General features: G+C 28.3%; 2 protein-coding genes across 3 annotated transcripts; both read right to left on the bottom strand.

Annotated features, from left to right (window-relative positions):
* Positions 1-281: 281 nt before the first annotated feature.
* Positions 282-1935, bottom strand: LOC129612581 (deoxycytidylate deaminase-like). 2 transcript variants are annotated; one of them, XM_055526252.1, is made up of 2 exons: positions 1615-1935; positions 282-1542 (listed from the first exon to the last, which is right to left on the bottom strand). In XM_055526252.1, exons 1-2 carry the CDS (start codon positions 1811-1813, stop codon positions 1208-1210), a joined length of 534 nt encoding a protein of 177 aa, XP_055382227.1. In that variant the 5' UTR covers positions 1814-1935; the 3' UTR covers positions 282-1207. The 2 variants fall into 2 exon arrangements, with proteins under 2 accessions (XP_055382227.1, XP_055382226.1); XM_055526251.1 differs by having other exon boundaries at positions 289-1935.
* Positions 1936-4395: 2460 nt separating this feature from the next.
* On the bottom strand, positions 4396-9020 carry LOC129612580 (serine/threonine-protein kinase 10-like). Its single transcript, XM_055526250.1, has one exon. The coding sequence runs from the start codon at positions 8946-8948 to the stop codon at positions 4872-4874; it is 4077 nt and encodes a 1358-aa protein (XP_055382225.1). The 5' UTR covers positions 8949-9020; the 3' UTR covers positions 4396-4871.
* Between the last annotated feature and the right edge of the window lie 13615 nt (positions 9021-22635).

Raw genomic sequence — 22635 nt, forward strand, 5'->3', positions numbered from 1 at the left:
TGTTTGTGAAAATGGTTTAAGAGGTTTCTTTTTATTTTAGAATTAATTTATTCATTTTTTCATTTGAAAATAATATTGTCCAAAGGTGAATTCTCATTTGAAAATATTTGTTCAAGTAAAGAAAAGACGATTAAAGATTTTTTGAATTCATACTGATTACTTTGAAAGTGTAAGAATGTATTCGATTCTTTGATGTAAAAACAACAAGCTTAACACAAACATTTTTTCTATGAGATCAAAGATTTGTTACGTATGTCAAGGAACTATTTTCTTAAAAAAATAATAATCTAGTCTAAACTTTCAGAATAAATTAAAAATTCGAGGTAATTTTTAATTTGGTCCATTTGCAATACCATAGATTTTTATTTCTGACTTGTGATATTATCAAATTATAGTGCACTATAGTGAACACCCATAATTGAGCAGGTTTTTTTGAAAGTGGTATAGATAAGTCCATTTTTTCATATATTGAGATATTTAAGGTTTTGCATTTGAATCAATTTAAAAATGTTGACCATAGTAACATATTTGTTTTGTTTTATGTTTAAGCAGAACTATTGAAATTGTGATTATAACTTTGGAGATAAGGTGTCATATCAAAATCTCTATTAACTTAGTCTTTTTAAAAAGTGGACTTATACCACTTTCAAAAAAAATCAGCTCAATTATTTGTTTTAACTTTAAAGAAATGACAGAGTTAAAGATACATATATGTGCATACGGTTACATATTTACATTTAATAAGAGTAACAGCATATTGTAAATTTTAGTCAAGCTCATATTTTAATAAGCTTCCATGTTTATCAAACGGAATTTCTAAAATTTCAAATACATACATAAAGTAGGTAGGTAGGTAGCTACATTTTTTAGTAAAAATTAGTGGTTATTCTAATTCTGTATATTATATTTCCAAATTTTCTTCGAAATTTGTATGAATTTACAAATTCTTTTAAAATTTTACATTCAATTATATCATACATATCATAATTTTTCTAAATGAAATATGTAAAATTAATTTAAGACACAAAATATTTTACAATTCGTCATTTACATATACTTACACTACATTACATAGATTGGTAAGTACTATTCTACATACTGTAATGTGGTATTATTATTGTTAATACTAAGTATGTAAAATTTACTTACATATATACATACGTACATACATATGTATCTTATTTTAACACACACTGATCAAAAAATTTCAATTTTTACTAAAAAAACATTTATATATAAAAAATGGAATTAAATAAATAAAAGGATAATAAAATATTTCCTTCCCTCTTAAGCATTCTTCGGATTTTTCAATTTTTTGTTGTTTTATGTCAGAATCAAATGAAATACTTTTATTTTTCAAAAAATATTGTCTATATTTTACATTGGCTGCATCAAACATCCTTTTAGCTGCAATGGTATGAGGCTTTTCTGCATCTTTATCAGAAATATATATAATTTCTTTAATACCACCTTGTATAATTAACTTAGCACATTCATTACACGGAAAAAGTGAAACGTACAATCTAGATCCATTCGTATCAGCTGTATTTTTGTTTAATATTGCGTTTACTTCTGCATGAACTACATACATATATTTTTGTTCTAAAAGATCACCTGTTTTTTTCCATGGGAATATATCGTCGCTGCAATTTTTTGGAAAACCATTGTATCCAACACCTATAATCCGATTTTGATTATCTACTATGCATGCTCCTACTTGAGTATTTGGGTCTTTTGAACGTTGTCCTGTTAGTAAAGCTGTTAACATAAAGTATTCTTCCCATTCTAAGTAATTCTTCCTTTTATAAGACATCTAGTTTTTTATGGTTTGGCAAACAAATTTTCTTCGTTCAAAACTAGTCAAATTGACTTGATTTAAAAAAAAAAGCGCCAGAACAAGTCTGTTGACATGTGCTTGTATGCAACGTACATATATAAAAATTATCCCTCCAAACAAATTTTATCATTAAATTAATAAACGAAATAAGAATTCATAGTTGTTCAGATAATCAAATTTTTTTAAATGCAAAGTTATTCATATAATGTCAAAGAAAGCTTGCAAAGCTGTCAAGTTTTTGTATTTTATGAAGCATAAAAAAATTTCTGGTCGGCATAATATTGAGCAATTCTTCAATATAAACACAGCTCTTTGCGTACCTTAATACACACTAAATTGTGGTTGCCTTTTTTTAAGAGATCTTTTTTGTTTATCACCCATGAAATTTGTTACTCGTATCACCTCTAGCTAAATGTCCATTTAACGTACAGAAAATTTTGGTTCAAATGATTTGAAAGTTTATAATGGATAAGATTTTTCAATTAAGAGTGTGGTAAGTACATAAACTAATTTCGCTACTTTATCCAGTTTTAGATTTTAGTAAATCCAGACACGTGCCTATTTTTAATGGGAATAATAAAATTTCTCTTATTTCTATACGTATCTTTGCTAAAAAGTGTAGCTATAAGTTCCTCTTATTGCTATAGATATTCTTGCGCCTTGAACGTAGTTTCAAAATACCATCATTTTTATCAAAATTAAATGACTTTTTAATTAAGTTATTTTAATTTTCTGATAACGTTTAATGTTCAAATTCAATATGTTCTCATGAAGAAGCCTAGCATCTTCTTTAAAACTTATGGATAAGTATAATATAAGTTCTTAAAAAGGCAAAATTTTGGGTAGGCAACTTTTAGTAATATATTAAATCGCAACCAGATGGCGTTTGATAGCTTTCTTTGGTCACTGTGTAAATTGTTTGTTTCACGGCTGACAGTTATATTTGTTGATATTTTTGTTAAGTCAAAGTTTGTTTACAAAATTTTTTTTTCAAATTGACATTTCTTTAATCAAAATATTTACAAATTACATTTTACCTTTTACCAATTACTGACAATTAAAACAATTTAAGATGCATTGTACTGATAATAAAATATTCTTTATTAATTTTTTTTAATAAATATTGATTTTCCTTAAGAATATAATGCATCAATGATTGATAGAAATTTTTAAAATATGTAATATGAAATAAATATACATGAGATTGTTTGAAAGATCAACAATAATGTGCAATAAATAGAAATGGATTCCGGAAGAAAAAAAAAGTATAAATTTTCAAAAATGAAGGCGTTTGATTTGTAATATCGTTAAAAGAAAATAAATCATTATTTTTTTGGATGAAAAACGCATTTCATCTAAATGTAAAGAAGAGAAACAGATGCATTTGATAATGCTGCAGAAAAGTTTTTCGATATCAGCTCATAAATTTGATTCTAAAAAAATTCTAAGGCAACGGACTTAAGTGTTTGTTTGGATTTTTTTAAACAAGCTATATAAATGTATTAAAATTGATTGTTTACCTATATAAATATTGGAAGCATGCTTAAACAAAAGGAAGAAACGAATATGAAATATTTTAATGATAACATTTATTTAGAAAATCATGGAAAAAAATATTTTAAATACTTTAAAATAATAAATGTGTAGGTATGTACTTTGAAATAACAACAAGCAATGAAATTTTTTTAAAGAAAATATTAGAAGTCTAAACAAGATTTAAAAATAAAAAATTGCTACTAAAAAAGTAAAGAAAAAAAAACTACAAAGATATTTTTGTTATCAACTTAATATGATAAAATTCCTAAAATTTTTAAAAATTTAGTGTCAACTATGTGGCAATTAGTGCGATAACATATACACATAGGTTAACGCATATATTTTACATTTAAAACTACACCTCCCTTCACTTTAGAAGAAAGCATTAGTGAAACATGTTAGATTAGAGCATTCAGGTTATTTCAACCTTAAATTATAGCTATGCGTATATGTAATGAAAGTACTATTGGTATCGTGTTATTATCAAAAAGAATGCATAATAGTAGCATCTAAGGAAGAAGATAAAAGTTTTGTAATTTTTGCGTTCAAATTAATGTAAGAAACTCCAAAACATAGGCAAACAAAAAAAATCACTTTCTTTAAGAAAAATTTTAATGTAAAATGTCATAAATTTAAATCTGATGAACCAAATAGTTATCAAGATAACCATATAAATAAGCAAATACATAGAAAACTACTTATGTTTTAAGGTGTGGCAAAAAATAACATCAGTACAATTAAAATTTGTAAAACTTCAGATATCTTATCCATGTGAATTAGAATTTTGATTCCATAATGTTTGGAAACACTTTAATATATTTATTTCCTATGGCGAGAGTTACTATCACTCAATATTTTCGCATTTCTCGAGTTATAGGGGCAGATATCAAAAACATAAATTAAAAGTTTTGAAATATAATTAAATGTATATTATTTCTTTTTTATGTTTACATAGTTATATATATATATATTATATAATGATTATTATATATTATATTATACTAAAATCAAAAGTATAAAAGTATAACTTGAAAAACTTTATTTTTTCATTTTTTTTCAATTTTTTTTTTTTTTGATAAAATAATAAAAATATTAGCTAAGTAGGTCAATTTTAGATATTGCTAATCAAGTACTTAACCATCAAAAATAATAACCTAATGTATATTTTATAATATTAATCCAATATATTAAAGGGACATTTTGGATTTGATAATTGTGACAGGCACTATAGGAGTTTTCACGTTTGCATATAAATTGCTTATCTTACTTTAATTAAGTGATTGAAAAATTTAAACTAATAAGTGAGCTCCTTTTTTCTTATCATCTTATGTTTTGATTTCTAATTTTCTTCTTAAAATATGTAGATATTTTTTATGAAATTAAAAATAGCCTGTCCTCGAAAATGTTGCTGCATATCCTTATTTTTAAATAAAATTTTAACTGCCTTCATTATAACTGCCTTTGTTGGTTTCTTTAAATCATATTCATACCTATAATATTAGCAATCTGACTTTCCTGTTGTTGACGACCAGTCGTCCATCCCCATGGAAGCAGCCTCATTTAACATTTGCATGTTTTGATTACGTGGCAAAAGTTGTGCTTTCCATTCGCGTAATTCATGTTGCAATCTTTCATCAATTTGACGTAATTTTGCAGTTTCATGATCAACAAGTGCTTTACGCTTTTCATTTTGTAACTGTTCCAATTCTCTAATCGTACTATCTCTGGTTGCTCTTAATTCTTCTAATTGTTTTTGATGTTTGATTTCAATACGCTTTTCTTCTTGCAAGTAACGACGTTTTTCTTGCTCTTGGAATTTTTTTAATTTTTCTCTTTCAGCTTCTGGATCAATGTTTGTTGATATTCTTAATGATTCTCTAAACATCATATCACGGGCTTTCCTTTCTGCTCGTATACGTTTCGGTAAAGCTCTTCTTTCAAGCATTTGTCTCTTTAATAATTCTTCTTCCTTGCGTTGAAGCATTCGTTTTACCTGATCTAATTCTTTTTCATGTCTTGTGATCATTTGATGTCTTTGCATAAAGCACATATCTTTAACATGCCGTTTTGATAACTGATGTCGCTCATGCAAATGCTTTTCCTCCAATTCCCATAGGGTTGCTTCTCTTGTTCGCATAGCTGTTTGCTTTTGTTGTTGGAAATTACGCTCAATTGTACCCAATCTGTCTTGATATTTTTCACCTATACGTCTTAAAAGTAATTCATGCCTTTCTTTTAATGAATCCAAAAATAATCTTTCTTTTTCTTCGTGATCTAATTCCATAGCTGCACGTCTTTTTTTGAATTCATCCTTTCTCTCATCCTTGGGTAATAAATCAATTTCTTGTTTAAGTAGCCGAATTTCTTGTTTTAAATTGTCTCGGAAAAGTTTTAACTCTTGTTCTTGCTCTGCTCTGATACGTTTTGATGAAGCTGTCAGTTCAACCTTCTGTTGTTGTTCTGTTTTCTCTACAAAAGATTTCTGTTGTCTCGTGAGACTTTCCATATCGGTTTCAAAAGTTTTTTCCAATGTCATTCGTTCTTGTTCAAAACGCCGTTCTTGTTGTTCCCTAGCTATTTGTTCTTTTAAAGCTAAATCATTTTGTTGCTTCTTCTCTTGTTTTTGTAACATTTTTATCTCCCTTAGTTCTTGTTTGCGGAATAAATGATCGTCATACAATTTACCATTTTCATCGTCACCATAGATTACTTTACTAGTAGTTGTTGTCATTTGGACACCATCTATTTCGAATTTTCTGGTCCGTTTTCTAGTTTTCTTTCGCAAGTTACGTAGCTGTACCTCTTCTTTTGTTCTTTGTTGTTCTACTACTGTTGGTACTGGAGCTTGTGATTTTGAACGAAGTTCAACGGGTGATTCTTCATAAATTAAATCACGACTATCATGACTTGCTGTCGTTGCCACACTTTCTGCATCACTACGATCAATTTTTATTATACCAGATGATGTAGGTGTATAATGTGATAACACAGAACCACATTCTGAATGAGTTCTGGAATCAAGTGAACCAACTGAACGTTCTGATCGTTCTGGCGAAATTCTTAACTGTTGATCAAATTTGGTAGGAATTTTCCTGTCAATTATTATACCAATTTCAGTGTTGGTTGTTTCAATTGTAGGTCCTTTCAATTCAGATGTTTCAAATTTATTTTCTATTAAGATATGATCATCACTATAAATGCCACTAGTCGAAGATAAGTCGCTATAAGATTCTGTGGATTTAGCATTTGAACTATCTTTGACTCTAATTTCTTGACCTACTGTTACTACAGAAACGTGACTAGTGTCAATTACATCTGGATTACCAATCATGTTGTGATCTCCTGTAATAATAGAAGTGTTCTCATCATCTGCAAAATTATGGCTTACAATCAAAACTTCACTTTCATCTAATTTTTGAGCATGTGGATAATTGATATGTTGATTTGAATCGGGTTTTCTAGTTTCTTCCTCACTAATGACTATCATGCTGGATGTCTTTTTGCCAGTATATTTCGGCGAACTTTCTAAACTATCAATGGACGGATAGTCGTCATCAGTTGAAGATTCATTAATGTAAGTTTTGTTCATTTCATTGGATACAATAATTACTTCATTTCCGGTGCTGATATGTGGTTTTTGCTCTATATCTATTATACGTCTCGAAATTTCATCTTGTAAGACTGGATGATGTGTTGTAACAACAGCTACTTGACTGATATTGGATGATGCATTATTTGGTAAAACTGTGTTTTCTTTATTATCGTCGCTGATTGTAATCATAGCAGTATGTTCAGAAGATTTTGTCGGCGTTGATGACGCTATTGTTAATTTTGTAGTTCCACCAGCAATGGATGTAGGTGTTTCATATGAAATTACACTACCAATTATTTTCAAATCATTTTCAGATGGTGAAGAAACTTTTACGTCATCTAACGACTCAGATTCTAAAAAAGACGGATCGATATTGAAACTCTTTTTACTAGAGTTACTTGGCGATTCAGAAGCATTGACAATCTTAGAATCTGGCGGTTCTGTTGGAGTTTGTGGAGTTGGAATTTTGACTTCTTTTTCAATTTTAACAGGTGAAGTTTTAGGGGACGGTATCAATTCAGTTTGATTTTCATTAGCAGCGACGACGGGCGTAACGGAAGTACCGATTTGTTTTTTGTGGGCTGGAGCTTGGGCTGGTGGGGCCGGAGCTTTTCCCTTTTCTTTTTTTAATACCTTCTTTTCTTGAGAAGATTTTTCTCCTTCCCTTTTCTTGTCGTTTCTGGCGGATGGATTAATATCTGTAACAATCTCAGTATTAATTGCTTCTTCAGTTACCTGACTTATAGGCGTTGGCGGAGCTAACGATTTTGGAAGTTTTTCAACACCAGATGGGGATGCTGCTTGAGGTGATGGTAATTTAACAGATGCATTTTCTTGAGACGGGTGCTCATCGATTTTGTTAATTGAAAGCGGTGCTGGCATTTTTACGTTGTTTGGTAATTTAGGCAATGATTTTGGCACATCTGCATTTTTATCAATATCTTGACTCTTTAGAGAAGATGAATCATCATCTATATCAACTGCAAATGTTGATTCACGAGATTCCTCATTTTCTTCATCAACTACTTCTTCTTCTACAACTTCTGCCTTGTATTCTAATAATAAATCTTTAACTGGCTTTGGATTTAAATATCCACTTATAAATGGGTGATTTAACAAAATATCTGAAGTAGGTCGTTTTTGTGGTTCTTTTATTAGGGCTTGTGCTAGGAAATCATTAAATTCTTTTGTATATTTTGATGGATGATCTAATTTGGGCGGGTCCGATTTTTGAATTTTTAATAGTACTCGCATTGGTGACATTTCGCTGTTTGGTGGCTCCATTTGAGCTAATTCAATTAATGTTATTCCTAGTGACCAAATATCAACTTTAAAATCATATGGATTGTCTCTAAATGTCTCGCAAAGCACTAATTCTGGAGCCATCCAATACGGTGTACCAATAAATGTGTCGTGTTTTTGCAATGTGTGTTTATTTTTTGCAGATACACCAAAATCAGCTAATTTTACTCCACCTTCCATCGTTAATAGTACATTACCAGCCTTTAGATCTCTGTGTATAACTTTATTTTTGTGTAAAAAACTTAAACCTTCGCACATGTATTTACAAACGTATGCAATTTGCGATTCAATTAATGGCTTTTCTAATTCAACCATAATACTGTCTAAGGCACCACCATCACAATATTCTATCAATATCCACAATTTGTCATCAATTGAAAATGCTTCGTACAATTCCACAATATTTGCGTGTTTAATTTCTGATAAGATGTCAATTTCGACCATATGATCGCTCAAATTTTCTTCGTCTTCCAATGTGCACATTTTAGCTGCAGCTAATCTTCTAGTTTCTTTATGCTGTGCTTTATAAACTTTTCCAAAAGCGCCATCACCCAATTCACCAACTAAATCCCAATATTCTTTAGGATCAGTGTCCATTCGAATGTTATCGTATATACGTTTCTTTTTAGCTTCTCCTCCACCAAAATGAAGGAGTTTCTTCATATTATTTAAAAATGACATTTTCCAATCGTTTTCACTCCTTTATTTTTATTAAATATAATATTACTCAAGGAATTCGAACAGATAATTTTATACATTTGACATTTCTCAAGAAAAAAAATTTATAATCTAATTACTTTTGGATACCTATGAACGTCATACACAATTGTCAAACGATGATAATGTCATAATTAAATTGAGTCTCTTACGTAATGAGTATCTATTTTAATAAGAGTCTCGAATTAAAATAAGCATGCGTTGAGTAGAGCGAAACCTGGTAGAAAAAATTTAAAAACAAGTTTTCCCTTCAAATTAAAAATCCAAAAAATAACGGAAAAAATTTTTACTAGAATAAAAATATTACAAATATTTAATGTAAGTATGTATATACATAAAGCTTCCTTTTTTGTTATCTAAAATTCATGTCCAATAGCAGATACAGAATTTTCTGTAATACATTCTAAAATAACATGCACTTTCAATTTAAAAAAGAAAAGCAATCGTATCATGGGATTGCTAGTCGTTTTTGTATTTGTATGTATTTTTCCTTATTTTATTATTATATATACACTTGTAGAGGAATACTGAAATTTATTACTTCACTAATTTAATTCAAAAACTCCATTGACGAGACAAAATAATATTAGTCATCTTATTAAGAAACAATAAACAAAGCTCGCCAATACAATTGTCAATTAATACACTTACTTTTTTTGACAAATTGTAATAATTTCAACAATATCTATACATATATTTTGAATTTGTAACTCAGTTATTTTTTAATCAACTTATTCTAAAATTTTATGGCATTTGGTTTTGTATTTTTTTATACTAAGTGTAGCGTTTTCGGCTTAATGAAAGAACGGAATGAAAAATCAGCTGATTGTCAATAATTAAAATTGAACTTAGTTTTTAATTTTTAGCTTGTGAAGATACCTGTAAATTATAAAAATGAACGTTGACGGACAACGCACAAAAATACCGGGTTATGGTGGTTAACAGTCACTTTCTACAAAAACACTATTCAGCCCACTAAAATCAAATTGTTGAATGGAATTTTTGTGGTAAGTGACCGTCAATCTTCCAAGTAAATTTATATAAACAAAATTTTACATATGTAACTTTTTCAAAATAATTACATACAATTATCATGACAACAAAATTTGGTTACCATGACATCGGAATTGTAATAATAGATTTACTGTACTTACCACAAAAATACCATTCAGCAATTTGATTTAAGTAGATTGAATGGTGTTTCTGTGGGAAGTGACTGTCAAGTACTTGGAGACGTTGACAAGCACTTCCCATACAAACGTCATTTAGCCATTTGATTTTATTTGGCTGGATGGTGCTCTTGTAAAAAAAGTCAATCGCCATAATGCTTTCACACTTTATATACACTCACAGAAATAAAAAAAATATTATATTCTAAACTTTAATTTGACCTTTGGTTGACTTTGATAATTTCATTGGTTTAAGTGATTGACTGCTACTTCTTGCAGAAACCCCATTTAGCCAAATAAAATCAAATGGCTAAATGGCGTCTTCCTATGGGAAGTGACACAATCATTATGTGGAATAGCCTAACCGTTATAAAAGCCATTTAAACTCCCCAAAAGGAATGCTGCTTGTGCTCAGGTTTACATACATACATATGTATACTTAGATTTTTATATTTATGCATACTTACATAGATACGATTGATTGGTATTTGCAGTTAATAGTATAAAAAGAAAAAGTGAACTCAAGCTTTTTAAATTTTTGATCTGCAACTTCTAAGTTAGCAGATGCAGCAAAAATTTTTTCGTTGAATTTTAATTTTGTCCTTCTAGGCACATTTTAATTCTACTTTTAAAGGATATATTACATAGTAATTTTTTTTTAAAGTTAATTTTCAGTATCATATTATTACAAAACCAACTTATATGAGGAAAATTTTATATTCGTTATGCGTTAAAATATATTGACTGATAGGTATTAATCGCGTGCCTCAAAACAACCTGAAACGAAATTAAAGAACCATTGAATAATTATAGAGAACTTTTTAATTTTCTATGTACTACCTACATGGGTATTTCGGTAAAATATTGTTAACTTGAATTATTAAAACGAATATTTTGAAAAAATTTAAAATTTTGATAATTTTCATTCTCTGCCAGTATGTAATTATGTACAAAAAACAAAAAAAGGATTAGATGACAAAGTTGATTGCATTCACCTGCATTTTAATATTTGTCTGCGATTAGTATAGTTTTTGAGTGATTTGTTTAAGAGTTAATAAATTATTATTCTTTTAAATGTTTTCTAATTGACCCTCAGGTGAATCATTTAACATAATGTAATGTCTGACTCAATAAAAGGTACATATGTAAGAAAGTATATGTTGGTATGGCCCAGCCGTATGATGAGCATCTATTTTTGGTTTATGGGTTTGTATATACGTTATACATACATTTGTATATATGTACATAACAATTATGTACATAGTTGATTTTGTAGGCGGAATTTTTTAGAATATTTAGAATATAAAGTTGGATACAAAATAACGAGTCATTATTTTTGACAAACGCTATATCATATGAAGATTCAGATGGGAAAAAAATTCAATCATTTGCAGTTTTTATAACTTGATTTACATAAATCAAATAAAGAGTTAAGGATGTACATAAAATAAATATTTTTGAAATTCCATTCCTATATTCTGGAGGTTTTAATAAAGGTGAAGATGTAATATTGAGATCAATTAACCAAATACAATTCAATTGTAATTGTTGTCTGTACTTGTCTGAAATTGCATAGCTTCAAAATCTAATTTTATATATGTAAGTATGTATGTACATATTTTAGCAAAGAATAAATGTCTTTTAAAACTAAATTGTTATATACATACATAAATACCAATTACTACATTGTCATCTTTGTATTGAAAATTATGATAATATTGCCTGTAAATACTGTCATAAACACACAGAAGTGTATTAGATTTTGGTTTGGCATTATGTAATATGTTTTCATATTATACAAGGTGTTTCACTTAAATCAAGCATTTTAATTTGAAACAATTTTTTAATCAACCAAAACTTCGTTCAGAAATTTTTTTTTGAGTGCAACATGTTTGATCATAAGAACTAATTTCTCTTGTTCATATTTAATGTTTTATATGTAAAGAAAATTTATTGTAATTAAATCACGTTCAGTTAATAATTGTTTTTTGTTGTAATTATTAAGGCTTCTAGATTATTGAGGAATTCGTCTAGAAGACGTAAGAGTAAAAACCATAGATAACATTCAATTTTGAAATTTTTTGCACAAAATTATTTTTAAAAATCTTACTAAGTAAAAAAGTATTCATTTTCCGGTTTAAATTACATACTTTCTTTCATTTACTGTATTTGGTTGGAAATCTAACTTGGTTAATTTTGTAGAAGAAAATTTAGAGATTTGAGGAAGAAAATTTAAGGATTTTATATTAATATGTATATAGTATACATATGTACATCGTTTTAAATTCGACTGTTAAAAATTCAAAAAAGAAAAAAGATTTAATATAATCTTATAGAAAACCATTTTAATAAACTCATTGACATTGAGATGCTCCTTTCAATGTAATTTTATTTTTGAATTTTATTTTGCAGACTAATAATATACAAAGGTAAAATGAATCCCGCACTTTTAAATGAAAATTAAAAACTAATTTGTATTAAATAAAAATATTCCATATCTTAGTTTTATAATTTTATGAAAAGTAATTACGTCATATGGATTAATTTAAATTAAAGGTGTATATATGGAGGTATATCTCTATGTTTATATGAATTTGTAAATAAACTACCTAAAGAAACATACTTCTTTTTGTAAACTCCGTGTCCACGTACTATGTAGAACAGAATAAATGAAATTATATTTTTATGTTAAAGTCCTCAAAGTCATCATAATTTTTTAAGGGCACGCAACAATTATTCATATTTTTGTTATTTAATATGTTTTTTCCTTTACAATGTCAGTTGAAAAATATTTATTGTACAAAACATGCCATCAAGATTGAATTGATGTCAACTAGATTTCGTTGAATCGAAATAGAGAAATTCACGCATGGTTTTAATTTTTTTTATATGATTTGCAGTTATAAAATTTAAATAATATATATGTACGTATGTATAAATATATAGTTCATAATATAATTAAAATATATTCGTATTTGTAATCGTTTTATAGAATTTATTCTATGATTCTCAAATTCCTTAGAATGTGGTGGTGAACTTATATAATCTTAAATTTGGGGTAATTACAATTATATATGTACATATGTATATATGCTTGCTCTTCGTTTATTCAGTCATGTCCGTTAGTCCGACAGCACGATAACTCAAACCAAATGAAACAAACACCATCAAACTTTCATAATTTTTTTTATTTTTCAATGACGGTTTCTATTGTGATTGGACCAACTGGAACGACGGGTTCGGCTATCAGCTACACAACTTAAAAAGATTATTTTAAATATTTCAAAAACTAGTTTTTACAATCAGATTGCCGGGGTATAGGTTATAATTCAGATCGATTAAGAGCAACTGAAACGTTTTACACGTTAACACATAATTTTTAGTACCAATTTAAAAAAAAATCATTTAAATAAGCGCAAATTTATTATATTTATTAAATTTAACAATATAGTTCAATATTTGTAGACTAAAGAGAATTAAAGAAACACTATATACAGATAGATACACATATACACATTTTTTTTTATTTTTCGCTGTATACTCGTATTTAAAAAAAAAATTTTTTTTTATCTATTTTCATATATTGCAACTGAGTCAATTAAACCTATCTAGAAATTTATTTTACACGTATAGAGTTGGGAGAGCGTCTAACGACGGTTATCCCGGACTTTATAATTATATTATGACTGCAAGATCTAAAGGTCTTTTTCTTGTTAAGGGACGTATTGCACTATTGTCTTCATCTTCAATTATTTTCCTCATTTCTATGTTTTCGTGTTGGGTTATTTTTTCGCCATGTTTAATTGCATATTTCCTGATTTCTTGTTTAACTGTGTCTCTGTAAATAGTGGAGTTTCTGACATACCAAAGGGCATCTATAATACTTTGAAGCACTTCATTCTGGATTGTCTATATATTTTGGTTTAGCTTTTCTAAGTACATCCACAAAGTTTGAAAGGAATAGCATTTTCTTAACAGCGACAGACAGTTGGTATAGTTCTTTTAATATTTTTACGGTGATAAAATCATACCCTGGAGTTTTCTTATTATTGCTTTTCTTGATCTCGTTACGTTTTTCAAATAAAGTTATGTTTCTAATGATGATGTGATTAGGATTAGCAATTTTGTTTGCGTTTTCCAAGAAAGTTTGCCTGGGAAGAGGTTTGAAAATATCTTCTAGGTACTCAGCAAAACAGCTAACTTTGTCCATATCGGTTATAATCCATGTGTTATCAGATTTCCTTATCGGTGGACCTTGACTTATTGGTTTGTTTGTACTCTTGGCTGTTTTCCAGGGAGAGTAATCGTTCTTATTATCTACAGGTAGTTTACTTAATGTATTTACTACTGTTTAATTTTTTATTTGTTTCAAAAGCTTTTTCAATTTATTGCACATGCGATTGAAATTAGTTTTATTAACTGGAGCTCTAGTAATCTGTCATATTTTTCTAACTTTCCTTTTTTCTTTTATTTGTTTCCTTCCTTGTAGCGGATACATGAAATTATTATTGTAATTGATTAAACAACTTGTTGGCTTCAATTTTGTTGAGAATCAGGACTAGAATGTTTTCAATGTTAAATGTATCATATCTTTGGTATGTGCTCGCAGCCTGAGAATAAGTTCGCTTATCTTTTAGATCAGTATTAATGACTTGATTAATCTTGTTAACATTGAATTACTAATACAACGTGTAGTTGCTTTAATTAATAAGTATAGTGCCTATAACACTAATACTATTAACTTTTTGATTATGAAGAAATTTCACACAACTGCAGAACAAATGGATGGCGTAATCAAAGGAACGAATTAAAGGCAGAAAAATTAAAAAATTTTTCTCCTCGAACTGGTCTTGAACCAGTGGCCTAACGCTTTCTGTTCTGTTCTGTTCTACATCATTATTTATATTAGAGTTTTTATTAGAATTACTGGTATGTGCTTGTGGAAGACTATTTGCACTTAGAAGACTCCTTCTTGGTAGATCTTTAGCTATTTTACAACCCCTACAGTTTGCTGGGTGACTGCTTCCACAGTTGACACATGACGCAGGAACATCTCTTTTGCGTGGGCAGTTGTTAGAGAGGTGCCTGTTGCTACATTTGACGCATTTTGGATCCTTTTTGCAGAAATTACTCGAATGATTGAATCCCTGGAATCGGTTACACTGAACTATAGCCCTGCTTGTTTTCTTAACAGGTTCAATTTTAGCTATAAAGTTTAGTATTGACCTTATTTCGGAAATTTTTGTTATATATTCACTGCTATCAAAAGTCAGCATGAACAGAGGCAACTTCTTTTTTTGTAGAATAAGTTCTCCTCTTTCATCGAAAACTCTTTCATTTTTAGCACTTTTCCAAAAATTTTTTGAAAAAAAGTGCTTATTATTAAAAGGTCAAAAGTCCTTTTTTTCCAAATTTTTGATTTCGTTTTTCTTTTAGACCCCAGCCTGTAGAAGCTTGAAATTTTAGGAGCTTTTAGACATTAACAAATATGTAGTTCATTTTGTTAGAAGAAAATTTTTTTCCATCTCCACCTCCTCTCAAGTTATCGCCTCTTCAAATTTGTAAAATTTGAATTTTTGGCACCTTATATTTCCGAAACCGCAAGCTTTTTCAAATTTCTATAAACGCAAAAAACTAACGGTAAATTCAATGACATTAAAAAATATAATTATTTTTCTTAACTAAGGCAATTAACCCTTAAAATCGAGCATTATGTTAACCCCACTTTATACTAATTTTTGCTTTATTTCAAAGACTGCATAAATCGTTCATCCTAAATATATGCAATCCTAGAAAGAGTATCGTATATGAATAAAATATTTTTAATAGTGTGTTAGATATACATAGACTGCATTTAAAAGCAGAATTTTCAGTTGTTGAAGGGAAAAGTGCTACAATACAAACCATTGGTTTGACCCAACTTTATTAATTATATTTGCAGCATCTACAATTTTAAGACCTTGACTGGTAATATCGTCAATGACTTCATTTCTATCACAACTCCAATGGAGACCCCCGGCCATATCTCTAAACGGTCTCTCATTTTTGTAAAACACTCGATTTTTTCACTTGCAAGTTTTTTGACCAGTAGCCTATAGGATTCAGAGATGTCTGGGTTAACTTTCCACACAATTTGGTTTAGTGAAGTAAATTTATAGTTTTTTTTATTCGAATCTAGCAACATTATAATCTTCGATCCCAACAATGTTTATGGGAGGTGGCTTCCTTTCAATAATTTTCTTGAGATCATTTCCTTCAGTGCCAATAATACTAAATACTAAGAAAATCAGCTTTCATAAAGTGCGTATGTAGCGCACGAAATATATTAGCAAAAATAAAAAAAAGTATTTTATTCCGAATAAAGGGAAGTTTTCTTTCATACCAATAACAAAAAAAAATTATATTTCGGAAAAATTATCAACCATTGAAGAATTTTTTGACTAAATACCTTTTTTGACATTAATAGTTTGGACTTCATTAGCATTACCCCCATGATTTTTATCATTCCCATTTCTACTAGTACTACAATTTCTTGAAACAATTATAGGACTTTCCTTAACATTGGTTGGTATACCTTCGTTGAGTTCTGGAGGAGCTTTGGCTTTCCTTTTTTTAGCTTCTGTTGTGTTCATGATACATTGAATTCTGTCTGTTTCAAATCCTGTTAGATCACTACTTGAATCCGACGAATCATTCCTTGCACGGTGAGTATTGTTTTTTGCAACTTGGGCTGATTTTAAAGCCATGTTTTCTCCTTTTTTAACTCTTTGCCTCTCTCCTCATTTTTCCATTCGGCTTCAATTTCCAATTTCGAGAACTTAAAGTAAAAAATAAATAAAATTAATAAATGAGTTGGAAAAAAAAAGAAAAAAAATTTTCAGGAACTAATAGAGAATATTTTAAGTCTTTATCTTTCTTGGAATTATCTAAATTATTATTCCTGAAATTTGATTTTTGTCTTTTATTGTTTTCAATCATTGGATTATAAATAACGTTTCTGCTAAAGCAAAAATTGAACACTTTTCGAAATAAATTTGTTAATTTCTACATTTAAAGTCACTAATAATAATAATGTATACTTGGGAATCACTGGAAAATTTTAACATATAGGGAATAACAAACATATAGGAAAAAAAGGATTAAGTTTTACATTACAAATGCGAACTAGTGATCAATCATATTTTATAATTAATCAACTTTTTAGAAAAAGTTTTAATGAACTACCTATACTATACGTAAAAAATATGTATTTAAAATAGAGTACCTACATATAAATTATACATAATAGAATATACATATGTAAATATTTGTACACATATATATGTATGTATGTACGTATATATTTTATATTTTAGTTTTTTGTAATTTTAGTTGTTTGTCAAGGCGAGTAAACCCATCGAGTTATTAGTTCTGAAATATTATCTGTTCCGAACACTTTATTCCAAGAATTAACGGAGGCAGATCATAATAACAGTAAAGATCCTCTTCTACTCAGACAGGAGCTAAATCAAAAGTTAGCACAAAATTGTTGTATGTTAAGTTACCGTCGATTCATGCTGACACTAAATGGTTGTCAAACTTCATTCGAAAACATTTTGAGCCAAACAAAGTCAAATGCAGAAAAGGAAACTGTCATTCCTAAATTTTAAAATATCGACAGACCCAGAATTTATTAGGTATCTAATTCTTGGTATATTTTAAATTTTCTTCAATGGTTGACACATTACGAGGAATTATTTTTGTTCCCAATAGATTGCGGTGGTGAGCTATACAGAAAATTTCGTCAATTTTGAACCACCAATCGAAGCAATTGAATTTGGTTTTTACTTCTGCAAAATCCATTGGTTACCGTTAACTCTTTTCATCCTCTGATTTCTTTTTCATATTTTATTAACGGTCAAGTCATGTACAGACGCGACTCCTGCCTACGGGTTTGATTTTAAAAGGGGAAATTTCACAATGCTAAATGATTTCTTTTCAGCTTAAAATTTTTCTTCAGAGTTTAATATTACTGATATCGAATCGATGACGAATAAGTTTTATGAAATCATATTTAAAGCGTTTAAATTATTTATTCCAACTATAAGGAATAGGAATTTCGATTCTGGTCCTCCATGGTTTCCCGACTTTTTTGTAGTTTAAGGGTTCTTCAAGTAATAATGCTAATGTGATTTTTGAACTTTTTCGTGACTATTTCGCCGAATCGTGCTCTCTTAACATGTGAGATGTGGTAAACTATGGTCCTATTGCTAAACTTTCGGCCATTCCAAAGTTTTTGAACTAATGATATAAGATGACGTTTACTACCATTGCATTCTATTTATAAGTAGCTGCCAGCACGGTTTTTTTGAAAAAGAAATCAGCGGTGACTAATTGGTGAAAGCTGTCTCTTTTTTTTTAAATAATATGGAAGATGGGTATCAAACGGATGTGATTTACACTGACTAGCCTTTGACGTTTTACCCCACGACGTAATTCTTTTAAAGTTGTTTTATAGGTTATTAAGATTTCCCAGTAATTTTGTAAGTTGGGTTGGTTCTTATGTTTCTGGAAGAAAATTCAGGGTCGTTGTTCGTTCCTCGGTGTTATCCCCGCTTGTAGCTAGTTCTCGAGTTGGCCAGGGCAGCCACCTGTGTCCATTGCTCTTCATCATCACTGTTGAGTATTTTGAATTACAGTGAAGTGTTAATTTATGCTGATGATATGCAAATTTTCAAGAGGATTCGATCTGTAAATGGCCCAGTTTCTCTACAGAGTGATTTTGATAACTTTTGCAGGTGATACATTAGTAAAAACTTGAAAATTAACGTCAATAAATGCGCGTTAATGTGTTATTCCAGGCATAGACAACCAATAATATCAGATTATACATTAAATGGTCAAGTTCTTAGTAGGATTGATCCAATTATGGACCTGGGTTTGCTTTGATAATAAGCTATCATACGCCAATCACTACAATTATATGATTGGCAAGGTAAACTCTGTGTCGGGATTCGTTAAACGCTAGCCAAGGGAGTTTAATGACCCCTATACTTTGAAGTCCCTATATTTGTCTCTACAGTATTCATATTATACGATTTTACAGTATTCATATTAATACGATTGAATCGATTCAGAAGAATTTTTTTGCGATTTGCGCTTCGTCAACTTACTTGGGAGGATCCTATTTTCTTCCTCTTTATGAGGACAGGCTCAAATTGATTGATTTACCCACTTTAAATAAAAGATGTGATGTGGCGGACGAAATATTAATTTTTCAACTTATGAAATCTGATTTAATCTCTCCCGGTTTTTTTAATAAGATCGTCTTCAATTCTAATGTTAGGTCTCGTTCTCCTGATTCCTTTGTAGTTCTGGTTCATAGAACTAATTATGGGAAACACGAACCTGTCAGTAGAACTTGTGTAACTAATTTAAGAACATACTTGATTTCACATTAAAAAAAAAATCTTATTTTCTTATAGATAATTCATCGTTTTTCCAAACGATTCTAATTAAATTAATAATAATATCTACATGTATTGTAATTTTAATATCTGTAATCTTTTGTATTGTTTTTTTTTCTCTTTTGGATTTAATATAGATTTTGGTTTTCTGTAAGTCAAAATATGTAAATTTATATGTATATTGTTGTAATATGTTTGAGCTAAGCATGTAAAATAAAATAAAAATAAAATAATCATTTCAAATGACCAAATTTTGCTGATATTTACAAAATTATTAATATTTTTTTTTAAATACAATACATGTAAAATAATGCGAATAACAGTACCTACATAATCAGGTATGTACTCTATTACTTATATTAGTTATAACTTATTTGTCCGATTTTTAATTTTAGTGAAAAATTTTTATTTGAAAGTATTGTGCTTTCGATAGAGAAGTTTGAATAATTCGATATTAAAGCAAAAGTTACTTTTCAAAACTATGTAGTTTCGTATCTATAGTGGGCACAATTAAAATTTATTATTATAACATTTTGTCAATTTTTGTGTGAAAATTCTGTGTAATTAGAAAAAATATTCTTTCAACTTTATTTTTTTATACTTTAAAAATGTAACAATAATTTTGCATAAATAGTTTTGTGTCATATGTTGCAGCTAAATATGAAAGAAATTACTTAATTTTAATATTTTTTAGATTATTTCTTAAAACTAAATAAAAACTTACAGGCAGTTTGAATCTAAATCGAATGTAAATGCTCTACTTGAATTAAAAGGTAGGGTACTTGGATTCGATGTAGAAATGCTCGTCCTTACATGAAATATTATTCCAAATACATCTATATAAAAATATTCACAATGATATATAAATATCATAATTTTTTGTTCTTGAAAATTGAAGAGGAAGATTATTTAATTCTTGTAATAAACCTAAAACTAAATTATTTAATTTAGTAATAAAACTAAATGTAACAACTAATTATTAGTAAATAATGCTTATTAAAGGTAAGTAATGGTTGAAAAACACAATAATTCAATATATTTTTATGTCGTAGTGAAATATTTTTAATTGCAATGTTTGCCAATTAAAAAATATTAATGAACTCAGCCATTGATTTTTCTTCTACAAATATGTAAATTGTGTTTGTTTCATATTCGATAATGTGAAACATACATATATCTCCACATTTACTTTTACAAGTACATTTAGATGTCACATTAATGTGCATATACATGCACATGTACTTATATCAGAAATATTCAACTTTTATAATATTTGTGCACTACATAAACCAAAACGCTAGTATCATAATTCGTGAACTAATAAAATAACGTATATTATAAATTTACTACTATAATGTAAAATTTATGATATGTACTAGACCAAAATTATATATAATTATATATTTTAAAAAAATGAAAAAATTCAATGATTTATTATTAAAAGGAAAACATATTTCAAAATAATTGTATTTTACACACAAATTAGGTTTAGTATTGCATACATAAGTCTGCCATGTTTACTCTTGTGCTTGTTTATACAAAATCTATGTATAGATTTTCTATTTATGCAAATTGCTTGGTAATATTGAAACTCTAATATTAAAATACAATGATTATTATTCCTTATAAGAACAGGATATTTATGTAAATATAAATTATGAATATGATTATAGTTATATACATTTATTTGTATGTATATATAAACATAAATGCATGGTGTATTAGAAAAATGTTGACATTCCTAATTTTGATGAATGCGTATAGGATACCTACCTTATATAATTTGAATGTATGTATTAATGTTATATAACTAAACTTATAAAATACAAAATATGGATGGGTGAACATGAGCAGTTATTATAAAGTTTTTTGTAAAAGAAATTATTATAAGTTAATTTGAATAATTCATGAAAAATATTTTTATATGCCTAATACATAATCATTCTGTAACCACCCATATTACATACAAGTTACAAACATGTCGGTATAATATTGTTTGCATACATAATGTATGATGCATTGTTTAATGTTTGATAAATTTAATCAATATATAAAGTATGCTATATATTATATATATAAATATATATATATATATATATATATATTATATGAATTTAATTAACAGTCGACTAGAATATTAGGGATAGCGCATTTTTTCTACATATTATTTTTAGTGCTGGGTTTTATTATCCGTAAAAGAGGTTTCAGTCTAGGGTCACACTTATACTAAGAATGGCCTGTATGTGAAAATTTGTTTTTTTCAAAATACGTTTAAAATATAAGTAGTTTGTTGCTAGATACGCAAAAATCGGCAATATTATGAGGCCTTTGAATTAAACAACTCTATCTCTCCTTAAAATCGGTATAGAGAGAAATAAGTCTGTATAAATCTTATGAAAAAAGAAATATTTGAAAATTACATTATAGAGCGAATTTAAAAAACAAGTAATTTAGTATTATTATACTGTTGCTTATTTTATAAAATATCAAAGAAATAAGAGGAAAAATGAGCTTCAGTCGACTGGCTAGTCGGCATAAATCGCAAGTTATAATTGTGCCAACTTATTAGGGATGAGAATAAGGCTGACACATTTTTATTTATTTCAGAAATCCTTTCATTCATATTAGAAAATGTTCTTATCATCAACCTTTAATGTTCTTATCATCAAATTCAAAATTTCTTATAACACGCATAAAATATTTTGTTATTGCAGTTCTATTAATGCAGTATTACTGCAATTCCGTCACAGTATACCTGTATGCCTCAAAATTTGTTCATAAGCTGCATATTCAGTAAGAACGATTGTCATATCCCCATTTTTGTAAGAATTAATCTAGACGACCATTACTCTAATTTCAAGTGAAAAAAAGTTAAAAAAATATTTAATTGTAACAATGTCAAAAAATGAAAAAACAAAAAACCAACAAAAATATGGTAACAAGGGAAATTTTTAATGTCAAATATTGTATAATTTGATAGAAAATGAAGGGTAATTTTGACCATGTTTTAAAGAACTTTAGAGGATTCCCTTCCAT

This window comes from Condylostylus longicornis, unplaced genomic scaffold (genome assembly GCF_029603195.1).
Source record: "Condylostylus longicornis isolate FDR11 unplaced genomic scaffold, ASM2960319v2 ptg000075l, whole genome shotgun sequence".
Taxonomy (NCBI): domain Eukaryota; kingdom Metazoa; phylum Arthropoda; class Insecta; order Diptera; family Dolichopodidae; genus Condylostylus; species Condylostylus longicornis.

Excerpts from the sequence above, each read along its gene's own strand:
- LOC129612581 (XM_055526251.1), bottom strand. The coding sequence starts at position 1,813 with ATGTCTTATAAAAGGAAGAATTACTTAGAATGGGAAGAATACTTTATG.
- LOC129612580 (XM_055526250.1), bottom strand. The coding sequence starts at position 8,948 with ATGTCATTTTTAAATAATATGAAGAAACTCCTTCATTTTGGTGGAGGA.